The sequence below is a fragment of the Aythya ferina genome (assembly GCF_964211825.1).
Source record: "Aythya ferina genome assembly, chromosome: 17".
Taxonomy (NCBI): domain Eukaryota; kingdom Metazoa; phylum Chordata; class Aves; order Anseriformes; family Anatidae; genus Aythya; species Aythya ferina.
In genome coordinates this window covers 10,377,109-10,390,175 of record NC_140316.1, presented here as the reverse complement: position 1 = coordinate 10,390,175, position 13,067 = coordinate 10,377,109, and the positions used below count along the sequence as shown (strand labels likewise).

General features: G+C 61.8%; 1 protein-coding gene across 5 annotated transcripts in view; it reads left to right on the top strand.

Annotated features, from left to right (window-relative positions):
- Positions 1–4,708: 4,708 nt before the first annotated feature.
- The window catches only part of KSR2 (kinase suppressor of ras 2), a gene marked incomplete at its 3' end in the record, with an annotated part of 58,536 nt that continues 50,177 nt past the window's right edge, over positions 4,709–13,067 (top strand). For all 5 annotated transcript variants that reach the window (XM_084539106.1, XM_084539104.1, XM_084539103.1 and 2 more), the window contains exons 1-3: positions 4,709–4,891; positions 10,468–10,608; positions 11,255–11,405. In XM_084539106.1, coding sequence (XP_084395232.1) covers positions 4,712–4,891; positions 10,468–10,608; positions 11,255–11,405 — 472 coding nt within the window. In that variant the 5' untranslated portion in view covers positions 4,709–4,711. The remainder of the gene's footprint in view (positions 4,892–10,467; positions 10,609–11,254; positions 11,406–13,067) is intronic.

Below are 13,067 nucleotides of genomic sequence, written 5' to 3'. Positions count from 1 at the left end.
AAGGCCCCTCCTCACCCCCCCCCCCCCCAGTCGGCAGCACCCATGGGTGCCAGGGGCCGGCTGTGGGGTGGGGTGGGGGCTACTGGGGGGTGGTTTGGGGTCCAGGGGGCTTAAACCCGGCTGGATCGGCCGTGGGGGGTGCCAGGATGGGTCCCCCTCAGCTCCTGGGGCTGCCTGGCCCCCATGTCTGTGGGGTGGGGGGCCACGGGGAACAGCCTAACGCAGCCGGTGGGGTGCTCGGGTGGTGTTTTGGGGTGGATGGGGGAGGAAAAGGAGATGTTCTGGTGGGGGGAGCCCGGGTTTCAAGAAGGCAACCCACCCGCAGAAGCGCTGGGGTGTGTATTGAGGGGCAAAAATATACCAGGGACATCTTTTTTGTCCCCCGTGGAAGAGCTCCAGGTCTAATCCTATAGAAAACCCCAAACGCGCATGGGTTGGCAGCTGGACACGGGGTGTGAAATGTGGAGCTGGTGTTCACCTGGGGGGCTTCTGGCCCTTCAAACCCCAATTTTCCAGGCACTCCCCCCCGGCCCTACTAACACTACACCCGCAGCCCAGGCTGAGCCCTGGAGGAGGCAGGCACAGTTTGCTGCGGGGGGCAAAGCTTGCAGCCCCCCTGTGGTATTTCCCTATTTCCCCACCATATTTCTCGTGGGTGACCTCAGCTGCGGGCTGACGGGATCAGATCCACAATCCGTACTCATATTTTTCAATTTATTTTTCAATTGACCGCTGCCCCCCTGGCTCCCCAAGGATGCTGCTTTGGGAAGGGGACCAGGGGGTGAGGGTCCCAGGGGGATTCCGGGGGGGCAGCGGGGATGGAGCTGGTGCCAATGGGGTCCGGGCTCACAGGGGGGCAGGAGAAGGGGGCACAGGTGAGCACGAGGTGCGTCGGGACGAGCGGGTCCTGCTGGGAGCGACTCCTGGTTAAGAAATGAAGCGGTTGGGGTTGCCGAGTAACAACGCTCACATCTCGCCCGTTTACGAAATCCAGACACCGATCGAGAAGGAAATGAATAATTCAAGCTATCCGAGGCCGTGCCATGGGAAAACACGCCTCACCCCTGGTCCCAGGCCTGCTTTTACCTGGGGAAACCTGGTGTGGGGTGTGCCGGGGCGGCTCGGCACTTGCTTCCCTTTTTGCCTCCCTGCATTTTATTTCATTCCTATTTTATTTCTATTTTATTCCTATTTTATTCTTATTTTGTTATGTATTGTATTGTATTTTCTTCTTCTTTTCTATTTTTTTCTTCTTATTTCTTTTCTTCTTTCCTTCTTCGCTCTTTCCTTCTTCGCTCTTCTTCTTCTTTATTTTATTACTTACTTTATTCTTCCTTATTTTATTCCACTTTATTATTTTATTTTATTTTTTTAAGGGACATCTACCAGGACTGTGGTTAATTTCCTGCTCTGGAAGCCACCAAAATGATGATGGAAGGAAGGGCAGTGGGTGCAGGGGGGCATTTAGAGCCCCATGGGACCCTCCCGTCCTCCCCTCCCTTGTGCTTGGTGCTGGGAGCACAGAAATGGCCAAGCTGCTAGCCAGGGTGTTTTAGGAAAAAAACATCTGCTGCTGCAAACCGTTTTGGTTATCGAAAGGCGTGTCTAACCACAGAAGCCATCAGGAGAGAAAATTTCAGCGGGGTTTATTTTTTTTTTAACCCGTGCCCCGTAAATGCCAGGAATTGTGCTGCAGTTTGAGCTCGGGCGGTATTTACGTCTCTGGCTGTTGCTGCCTTCAGAGGCTGCCCGCAGCCGGGGGAACGATCCCCTATTCCCAGAGGGAAACCCTCCAGAGCTGCTGGAGGCTGCCCCGAGCCAGGATTAGGGGGGGGTCTGGGGAAGCTGATGGCTTTTCCTCCCAGCATGGGCTTTGGGGCGCTTTGCAGATCGCTCTCCTTTGCCCTGCTTTGGCCCAAATGCTTTGGCGAGAAGGGAACGGCTCCGTCCCTTTTGGGTGAGATATCCCGGCACCTCGTGGTGCCAAATATCCAGAATATCTGCCCCGGGGTGGTGCAGCTCTGCCCGCGGTTCTGGCGTGCTCGCCCAGCTCGTGAAAGAGCTGATCCATAGGATGTGTGCCCACCTGTAGGGTCTCCTGGACAGCCCCGTACGTCCGAGCTGCGGTGCTGGGGAGTTCTGTTTGCATCGCTCCCATCTCGAGGTTCCCATAAAATCTCTCCGACCCGTTTATTGCCACCCTTAAAGGCAGAATCGCTGCTTGCAAGGGACCAGCTCGCCCATGAGGAGGAGGAAAGGGGACGTGTGTGCTCATCCCAGCACGGGCTCCTTGGGTGAGCGTCTAAATTAAAGCTTCTCCTTGAACAAAGTGCCGACCAGCCCATTTCAGACCTCATAACCTTCATCCTAACTCCTGCTAGGGGTGGCAGCAGGTGTAATTGCTTCACAGAGCCCCTTGGGGTTAGCTTTGTGCTCCCCACGGACTGGAGACATCAGGTGTGGGTACCCCAGAAAGTGAAATACGTACCCGGAAAGTGAAAGTCCTGTGCAGGTGAATTATTTTGAATTGATTCTGCTCAGATTTGGGCCAAATCCCCTCCACACCCCCCCCCCACCTCCCCTCCAGGAGGGCAGGAGCCCTGGGGTGCCTCTCCCCCTGCCCCATCCTGCAGCACAGCCCCCCTGTGGCACCCATCTCCTTGGGCCTTTGGGGGTGCGCATCCCCTGCACTCTGAAACGGGACCCCCTTTCAGAAACGGGACCCCCCCGCTGTGCCAGGGCCCCCACTGCAGCAATATCTCCCCCCTTGTTGCAGCAGGACCCCCCCATTGCAGTAGGACCCCCCCCATTGTATTAGGGCCCCCAGTATGGGAGGAGCTCCCAGTGCACCTGTGCCCCCATGGCACCATAGCCCCCAATTGCGCTGTGCCCCCCCTTTAGACCGTGCCCCCCCCTTTAAATTACAGCCCACCCTTAGGCTATGCCCCCCCAATTGCACCATGACCCCCTCCTTTAGAATATGCCCCCCCTCCCTTTGTAACACAGCCCCCTCTTGCCCCACGGCCCCCCATGGCACTGCAGCCCCCGTTGCACTGTGCCCCCTGCATTACACCATGCCCCCCCCCCCCCCCTTTCGCAGAATCCTATAAACATTAAGGTTGGAAAAGCCCTCCAAGAAGGGTCCGCCCACCCCCCTACCACCAATATCACCCACTGGTGGTCCCCTCCTTGCACCGTAGCCCCCCGTTGTACCTTGCCCCCCCCACTGCACTGTGCTCTCCCAGTGTCCTGTGCCCCCCCATGGCCCCGTGCCCCCCTATTGAACCAAGACCCCATTGCCCCATGCCCTCCCCTTTGCACCATTGCCCCCCATTGCCCCCCCATTGCCCTGTGCCCCCCCATTGCCCCCCCATTGCCCTGTACCCCCCATTACTCCATCCTCCAAATGCACCATGCCCCCCCATTCCACCATAACCCCCTTTGTCCCCCCATTACCCCACGCCCCCCCTTTGCACCATAACCCCCTGTAGCCCCCCACTGCCCCATACCCCCACAGCCCCGTGCTCCCCATTGCACCATAGCCCCCCATTGCCCCATGCCCCCCCTTTACACCACAGCCCCCCCTTGCTCTCCCATTACCCCATGCCCCCCCCTTGCACCATAGCCCCCCATTGCCTCTCCCACTGCCCCCCCATTTCCCCATGCCCCTTTTCCCCATGCTCCCCATTGCACCATTACCCCCCCATTGCCCCCTATTTCCCTGTGCCCCCCATTGCACCACAGCCCCCATTTCCCCCCATTGCCCCCCCATTTCCCCATGCCCCCCCATTGCACCATTACTCCCCCATTCCCCCCCATTTCCCCGTGCCCCCCCATTCCACCACAGCCCCCATTGCCCCCCCATTTCCCCCCATTTCCACCCCATTTCCCCATGACCCCAATGGCATCACAGCCCCCATTTCCCCCCATTGCCCCCCCCATTTCCCTGTGCCCCCCATTGCACCACAACCCCCTTTGCCCCCCCATTTCCCCACGCCCCCCCATTCCACCACAGCCCCCATTTCTCCCCCCATTCCCCCCCATCTCGCCCCCATTTCCCCCCATTCCCCCCCATTTCCCCACGCCCCCCCATTCCACCACAGCCCCCATTACCCCCCCATTACCCCCCCATTTCCCCCCACTCCCCCCACCGCGCGCCCCCTCCCCAAATTTCCCCGCAGCTCCGCGGTGCCGGTGCGGTGCGCGCGTCTCCGCGCGCATCCGTGCGCGGGGGCGCGCGTGTGCGGAGAGGGGGGGTGGGTGGGTGCGGGAGGGGGGGGTTGCGGGGGGGGGGGGGGGGGTCGCGCGCGGAGCGGCGCGCAGCGAGCGCGGCCCCGCGGTGCCGGGAGCGCGCCGCCCCCGCCCCCGCCCCGCCGCGCCCGGGGGGAGGCGGCCGCGGCGGCGCGCTGAGGGCTCGGTGGGCGCCGCGGGGCCGCGCTCGGGGCTTCGGGGGGGGGGGGGGCGCGCCGCGGGGCCGCGCTCAGGGCTTCGGGGTTTGGGGGTGGGGGTGGGGGGGGGCGGGGGGGTGCGCGCCGCGGGGCCGCGATGCTGCGGGCGGCGGAGCGGGGCTGAGCTGTGGGGCGGGGGGGGGTGGGGGGGGCGGGGGCCGGGGAAGAGGGAGGGGGACGGGGGACGGGGGGGGGGGGCCGAGCATCGGCGCGGAGGGGTGGGGTGGGGTCGGGGGGGGGGTGGGTGGGGGGCGCGGCGAGCGATGGATGAGGAAAACATGACGAGGAGCGAGGAGCAGCAGCAGCTGAGTTTGCAGAAGGCGCTGCAGCAGTGCGAGCTCGTCCAGAACATGATCGACATCAGCATCTCCAACCTGGAGGGGCTCCGCACCAAGTGCGCCGCCTCCAACGACCTCACGCAGAAGGAGATCCGCACCCTGGAGGTAGGGGCCCGGCGAGCATCCCCCCCCACACACACACACACCCTGCACCAGCAGCACCAAGCCCCCGGTCCTTCCCCTGCTCTGTTTTTCCTCCCCGTTCTCTGTCCCCCCCCCTCCCTCCCCGCACCACCACCCCCGGGCATCGCAGCGGGGCTCCCCCGCGGCGCTGCGGTGCGGAGCGGGATGCGGAGCCTTTGGGTGCGGAGCCTTTTGGGTGCGGAGCCTTTTGGGTGCGGAGCCTTTTGGGTGCGGAGCCTTTTGGGTGCGGAGCCTTTTTTTTTTTTGGTGCGGAGCGGCCGAGTGAGGCTGCGCGCTCTGCAGGTGGCCCGAGGTGGGACCGGTGGGAGCCGAGCGCTGCTCGCCGGGAGCGGCCCCCGGCCTCCGCATCCCCCCTCCCCGCATCCCCCCGGCCCCCCCCGGCCCCCTCCGAGCTCCTTCCAGCAGCCCCCGGCCCGGCCGCAGCGCCCCGCAGCCTCCCGGCCCGCAGCCCTGCCTCCCGCATCCCCCCCGGCCTGGCCTCGGCACCCCCCCCAGATCCCCTTTTTTCCCCCAAAACCGCCTCCATCCTGGCGAGCAGCAGCCCCCTGCTCACCCGCAGCCTGCCCCCGGCTGTGGGAGGCCAGCATCCCCGCCAGCATCCCCACCAGTATCCCCCATCCCCACCAGCATCCTCTCCAGCATCCTCCATCCTCACCAGCATCCTCGCCCCCGGCTCCTCTGCCGCAGCCTCCGGCCTCCCCCGGAGGCACCCAGGGGGAAATCCTGCACGGCTTCGGTGGCCCTGCAGGGCAGAGGGGTCCCAGAATCTGCGGCGGGGGGATCCCATCCCTCTCTGCGGTGAGAGGGGTTTGAAAGGGGTTTCTGCAGGCTGGAAGCATCCCGGCTCTCTGTACCCCACGCACAGGCCTTGGGGACGGATCCTGCGCAGCCCCAAGGCCTCCCCCTGTGCAGGTGCAGCCCCTGGGAGCAAAGGAGGGGATTTATTTACTACAGCTGCTGATTTTCAGAGCTGGGGAAGCAGGGAGGCTGCGGCCGGGGGGATTTCGCTTGTTTTTTTTTTTTTTTGGCTGTTGCTTTCCATGCCGGTGCAGAACCGAAATATCGCGGCCGCTGAGCAGCTCTGAGGGCGCGGGGCCAGGCACCGCGGTGGCCGGGGCTGTGGTGCCACCTCCTCCCGTGGGGTGCTGCAGCTTCCTGGGGTGCTCTGCAGCAGGGGGATCCCCCCTGTGTGCCTCCCCGGTGGGCTCCAAGTCCCATGTGTGCGCCATGGGGCGGGATGCGCTGCGCTCCCGGACCTCTCCAAGCCAGGCAGTGTCCCCAGCTGCCTCCTGGGGACAGCAAGCAGCAGTTTTGGGGCGTGCAGGAGGATTTGGATGATGCAGGACAGCGGGATTTCATCCTGCATGGTCGCACCCACGTGGTCCTGCTCGGAGGCCCGGTGAGCACCCAGTGTTCCTCCTGCTCCACGTGTGGGTTGGCACCACTCACGAGTTCCCACCTGCCTCTTGCGGACCGGACGGATGAAGATGATGGAGATGAAGAGCGTGGCGAAGCCATCCCCTGCAGGGATGCTGCGTCCCCACCTCCTGTGCGTGGACAACACAGGTTCGGAGATGGCCGGGGGAAAACCCTGGGAGCTGCCCCCTAAATTCTGGGCACTGGCAGGGAGGTGTCTGCCCAGCACCACCCTGCACCGAGGGACAGGAGCCCCAGGAACCCCAGCACCTCATTCCCTTCATCGCCCTGTCCTGGGCTCGGTTCTTCTACCCCTTGCACAGAAATCAGGCAATTTCCAGGAGGACAGCGACAAGGGATGGATCCGGGGCCAGGTTCCCAGTTTGGGCACGTTGGCGTGGGTCCAGCCTGGCTCTGGGGACCCCAGGGACCCCGGCCACGTTGTCCTGGGTTTCCACCAGCGTAAGCAGGAGCCGAGCGTGGCCCTGAGCCGCCGCCACCGCCGCGTCCCAAGGACGTGACGCAGGTGCGGAGGCACCGCTCGGCGCTGCTTCCCTTCCAACACAGCTGCAACAACGCAGGGGTGAAGCCACCGCCGTATTTTTTGCCAAATCCTGGTTTCGGAGCATTCAGATCGGTGCTTCTACTCATTTATTTTAAATAATTTTGGGGTACACGTGAGTGCCCATCTTCCCTGCGCTGCGGTTGCGCGGGGAGCTGGTAACTCCCCGGGATGCAGCGTCCCTCCTGGATGGTACTGGTGCCCGTGGCCTTGGCTCGGTGGCAGCGCTCGGTGCCAGGAGGTTTTTAGGTCCTGCCTGCACCCTGGGACAGGCTCCAGCCAAAACCAAGGCAGTGGCTGCAACCAAAACGCTGCCCAACGCTGCACTGCGCACACCTGGGTCCGAGCAGCATCAGAGCAGGGAGCGCTGGCTGGGAGTGAGCGGCTCTGTTCCCCTTCCTGAGCTTGGCACTCTGGCTTTGCACCCTTATATTTGGGTTTTGGGGTGCTGCAGGGCCATGGCGTGAGCTGGAGCTCGTGGGATCTGTCTGAAAGGGTCTGGCCCTGGTGCTGATTGATGCAAATCGTTGTGTTTGGGTTTAATGCCCCGCCGTGGTGTTTGAGTGGGGGAGAGCATCGTCCCCATGGAGAGGGGATGTTGTGGGGTGGACAAAACTTGGGTGTTCAACGATTTGGGCCGAGAGCAAAGGAGAGAGGGCAAAAACAAACCAGGGGAGAGGAAGAACGAGTGTTTGGCTTCACAGGGAAGTTTTGCTCAAGTGACCACAAAGTGGCTGGGTGCTGGGGGCAGAAATCCTGCCGGTGCTCAGAGCATTTGAAGCCCGATGTGTCCCATCTCGGAGCAGATGCCAAGACCCCTTTTGCCATTAATTAAACCCCAGTGCACCGAGCTGGAGCAGGGCTCAGCTCCGTGCACTGCTTGGGGGTTTGTTGGTGGGAACTCGGGGCAGCTCGGGTTTATTCATGGGAGAGCCCCAGGGAGCGTTTAGCAGTGCTGGAAATAAATGAGGTGCAGAGCCCGAGGTGGCGTGCAAACCTAGCAGGGCTCCAAAGAGCCTGGAGAGGGAAAGCTCTTGGCAAACACCCAGTGGCAAGGTGTTCCCCGGCACGTCTGCAGTAACAAGCCCTCGGGGGAATCGGGGAGGAGCCATTCAGTTTGGGACAGTGTCTGCTCCCCGCTGCCAGGCACCAGGAGAGCGAGGGTCCCAGTTCCTATCCCGTGGGAGCCTTCTCCCATCGGGCTGGGGCTGCCTCGTCCCAGAGCCTCTGAATTTGGAAGCATTTTCCCCGCTGAGCCCTGCGTGTGTCCAAAACGCGTGCGCTCCACGGGCATGGTGATGTTTGGCACGGCCAGACCCCACAAGGAGGGGATCGACATTGACTTCGTGCTCCCGCAGGTGGATTTTCTGCCACCTTTCCCAGCCCCCAGGCGGGGCCAGGGCCACCTCTGTCCCCGATGCTGAGCCGCCCTCCCTCTGGGTGCTGGCACCCGCTGGATGCCTTCGCTCCTCATGTTTTGGGGTGATGCTGTAGGGGAAACCCCAAAAGGGCTGGAAGTCCCCAGTGCAGCTCAGGGAGGCTCTGCAAGCAGCAGAGGTGGTCACAGCCTGGCTGCTGTCACCCAGGGTCCCAAGGGAGTGACATGAGTGGGGACACCACTGCTGCCAGCCATGCTTTTGGGTCCTGCTGCAGCAGGAGAGGCGGCCAGCGGGCACGTACAGCCCCCATGCAGGTATGCACATATATATAAAATGCACACAAATAAAATGCACGTGGATAGATACAGCTACATGCAAGCACCGTATATACACCCGTATTTTCCCATCTACCAGGTGCTCACGGGGCATTACAGGCTCTGGTGTCCCCCAACAGCAAGCACCACCTGGGGCTCGCACCCCATAGCTAGCAGTACCCCAACACTTGTCCCCGGATGCCCTCCTCGCCCAGCTTCCCCTTCCACAGATGGGCAAAACGAGGCACAGGAAGGCTGGAGGGGGCCACACAGCACCAGGATTGCAAGGCAGGATCCGTTTAGCACCTCCCTGCCTGGCAGGGCGCGGGGATGGCCGAGCTGTGGCTTGGTGGCACCGGGAGCGAGAGGCGAGCGTGGCGTGCTGTCCCTTCCAGCCACTTCCCTTCCCATCCCAGCTCGCCAACATGAGAAGTGCTTTTGGACACCTGGGATGCGGCACGGAGGTGTGCTGAGCTTGTTTGCCCATGTGGAAATCCCCATGGGATGCTCCTGCAGCATCTGCATGTGCCTGGGGCATGGGGTACCACCTGTGCCCTCGTTTGCGCTAACGAAGGTGCCTCTGCTCTCTCTCTAGGGGCAGGTGGTGCTAATTTCCCCTACCCGGAGCTTGAAATAAAAGCGTGCCTGCAGGAGGGCTGTAGCTTTATGCTGTTTTATGTGGGAGCCTCACCCCAGCCTTTCCCCGTGTGCCTTTGAGCCTTCCTGTAGGCTCAGGGCAGCTTTGGGGTGTGCCTCTGTGCCCCCAAGCTGCTTGAGCCCCACTGAGGGGGGGGGAAAAGGGGCAGGGTGCTCCCCAAACCCTTCATGCTCCCTGCTAGGAGAGCAGTTTTGTTAAAAAGCCACCCCGGGGGACCCAAAGGTGATGGCTCCAGCTCCTCAGGGCCATGCTGAGCCCCAGCAGGACTCCGTACAGCTTTCCCTATGACTCTTGGTTACCTTTCAGTGGCTTTGCTTCAGACGTTAATTTTTGGTGATGAAGCCTCGTTTTTGGGGCTGTCAGACCCCTTGGGCTTTGGCACTCGGTGCGCCCAGGGGAGGAACCCCTGGCACAGGGGGCTGGGTCCCTGCAGGGTCCCTGCCAGGGGGCTGAATTTTGCTTTTTCCCCCCAGCTGTTGCCGTGAATCCCTCCTGAGGGCCGGGGCTCCCTCTGTTCCAGGCCGTTGCGATGTTTTGCTCTCGGCTCATCTATTTTTGGGGTGGCGAGGCCGCGTTTGCGGGCGCTGGGCAGGGGCACAGCACCATCTAGCGCTGCCGGCGGCGGGGAATCTCCCAGCTGGAGAGCAGGAGGGGGAAATCCCAGCAGGTTTCCAGCGAGCAGGGCTCTGCTCCACATCTCCGAGAAACCAGGCCAGTTGCTCAGAGGCTTTATTTTGGGAGCTGTCAGCCTGCGCTTGCACACACGGCGGTGGCTTCGTCCCTGTCCTGGGAGAGCTGTGGGGATGCTCGGCCAGGCAAAGGGGTCCCGGTGGCTGTGGGGTGTGCAATGGGGCGGGAGAAAGGGGCTGATGGGGCTGGGTGTTTGTAGGAACAGGGAGCGAACGCTCAGACCCAGCGATGCTCCAAATGTGGGGTGCTTTGGGTGGTCTCTGCGCCAGGGTTGGGTATGGTGGAGGGGAGCGCATCCTTTGGGTGGTGGGTGGGCAGTGTGGGAGAAGGGACGTCCCTGTCCCTCCTGTCCCCTCGCCCCCTGCAATGGGGTCTCCAGGGGTGAGGGCTGGCAGCCTGCAGAGCGGAGACGTGCAGGGTTGGGGAAAAAGGAGCTGGGAAAGGTGGGAAACGGCCCCCTTGGAGACCCAGCTTGGGGAGAAAAAAAGCTTCCATGGGGCTTTCCCCTCCTCTTCCAGAGCAAGCTGGTCAAGTACTTCAGCCGGCAGCTCTCCTGCAAGAGGAAGGTGGCGTTGCAGGAGCGCAATGCCAAGCTGGAAGGCTTCCCCCAGCTCCTGCACTGGTTCCGCATCGTCGACATCCGCAAGGAGGTGATGGAGGTGAGGCATGGGCACAGAGTGCATGGCTGGGAGTCTTGCTGTGGGATCATCGAGTGAAGTTTGGCAAGAGGGCAGCGTTTCCCAGGGTGGAAAATGTCTTGGAGCAATATTTTTTGGGCCACGGGACCCCTGTAGCAGGTTGGGGTTGGTGGTAGAGAACGGGGTGGGGAGGCAGGGGGACCAAATTCCTTCTCTGCATGGGAAGGTGCTGCGAGGGAAGTGCTGGCTGGGTCTCCCCGTGGCTGTCCCTTGAAGCTGGGGACATCTCCCTGCTGCTTCTCGTGAAGGATGCACCCACCAGGTCCCCCCAAAAAAGTTTTGGCCATGCCCGGGGGCCCTGCAGGCTATGGGTGCAGCTGGAGGCTGGCACCCCGATGCGCTCAGAGGAAGCTGGGGGTGATGGGGCAGAATTTGGTGGCAAACCCCAATGTTCCTGGTGCTGAGCGGGGTCTGGACATGCCTGAGACCATCCTGAGGCTCAGGCTGTAGCATTTCCTGTGCATATAGGACAGAGGGAAACTCCAAATCCCCAGGAGGTGTCTGGCTTCTTCCCTGTGCGCCCCAAGGCGCTGACTTATCAACAGATGCCCCAGGATGTTTTTTTTTTTTTCCCTTTTTTTTTTTTTTTTTCCCTCACTCCTGGCAGGAAATAGCCCCCGGGCAGCTGAGCCTGGAGGAGCTGCTGGAGATGACCGACGACCAGGTCTGTGAGACCGTGGAGAAATTTGGGGCCAACAGCGAGGAGTGCGCCCGCCTCAACGCCTCCCTGTCCTGCCTGCGCAGCGTCCACAAGTCCGGTGAGTCGGCTCCGCGCCCCGTGCTCGTGTCCTGGGGGCACCGCTCGGGTTTGTGATCCTAAATAGGGCCGGGAGCCCCCGTTTGTGCCCCCAAATCTGTGCGCCAGCAGCGGGCATCACCCGCATCCTCGTGGGGGCTGCTGGAGAGGGAGGCTGAGACCCCCCCAGGCTCCCCGCAGCGCCCCTGCTCCAAGCAGGGTTATTTTATTTTATTATTTTTTTTAATTTTTGGAGGGGTTTGGGGAGGGTTTGAGCGCTGCCCCCCCTCCCAACAGCAGGAGCCAGCCGGGGTGCGAGGCCGGCGGGTGCCCGGGCGGTGGCAGCAGAGCTCCGCGGGAGGCGCTGAGCATCCTCGGGGCTGGCAGCCGGCTGCAGGCAGGGTGCAGGTGGGATGTGTCTGTCCGTCCATCCGTCTGTCCCGGGGGGTTTGGAGCCCCCCAGGCCCCCCTCCGCAGCTGCTCCCACCCCTCCGGTTCATCATTTCGTAAGGCATCCCGGGGGGATGAACCCGGTGTGCACAGCCCCCCCACTGCGCTCCCCAAATCCGGCTCCTGCCTCTCCTCCTGCTCTCTTCCCTTTGGCATCTTCACCAAATCTCTCCAATATTCCGATAATCTCTCCAATAATCCCTGTCTGCTGAGGGAATTCCCCTCTGGGAAATGCGCGTGAGCCTTCAGAACCCCCTGCTGCATCATCCAGTGGATGGCACGAGCCAGGTCCGATGGCCCTGATTTTTTGGCAGGTCCCAGGTTTTGTCCCCAGGCAGCGTTTTTGTCCCCCAGCCCATTCAAAGAGGGAAGAAGGGATGGGGCTGCCACCAAAAAGCTGTGGGTTTTACCCCTGTCCGGGTGTAAAACCCAACGGGGAGGGAAACAGAGCGCTCAGCAGCATCAAGCCCCACGCTTTGGGGTTTTGGGACCGGGTCCCTTGGTAGCCAAGGGGCTGGGGGCCCGTGGGTGAAAGTGGTGCCGAGCTCTCAGCTCCCTGTGTCTGTCTTAGCTCTGAGCAAAGCCAGGGACAGGGACTGGAAATATAATTAGCAGGCAAGTCGCTGCCTCTTTAAAACATCATGTAATTTCTTTGCGAGTGCGCCGGTGGTCGATTTGGAGGAGCCGAGATTAGTATTAATAAAGCAGGAATAAGGCACGGTATTAACCTTTTCCATCAATCTCTATTTATTGAGTTGTTAATTAGAGACAGCTAATTTCCCAGGCCAATTCTCTGTGGGCATGGGGGCTGGGGAAGGAGGGAGGGAGGAAGCAGGTCGCTGGCCGAATGCTGGAATCGCGACGGGGTTTGGTAACGGGGACCCTTTGGGCAGCTCCACACGTGTTGGAAAAACCCCTGGAAAAGCTCACGGGCCACAGGAGTTACTGTACTGAATACAGCGAGCAGCAACCCTATATTAAACCCCGGCTTTATCATGTTAACAAGCCCGTATTGGATTTTTCTCTGCTGCGAAGCCGCGCGCCAGCAGCAGGATTTTATTAGCAGCCGAGGCGTCGCGCTTGGGCTCGGAGCAGGATTAATTTAATATTAAGTAAGAGCCCAGCGGTGCCCCCGTGGCTCGAGGAGCTGGTGGTGTGTGGCAGGGAGGTGATTGATGGTCCTACAGGGAAAAATGATCCCGTGCTGGGCATCCGTGGGTCCTGCTGGCCTCGG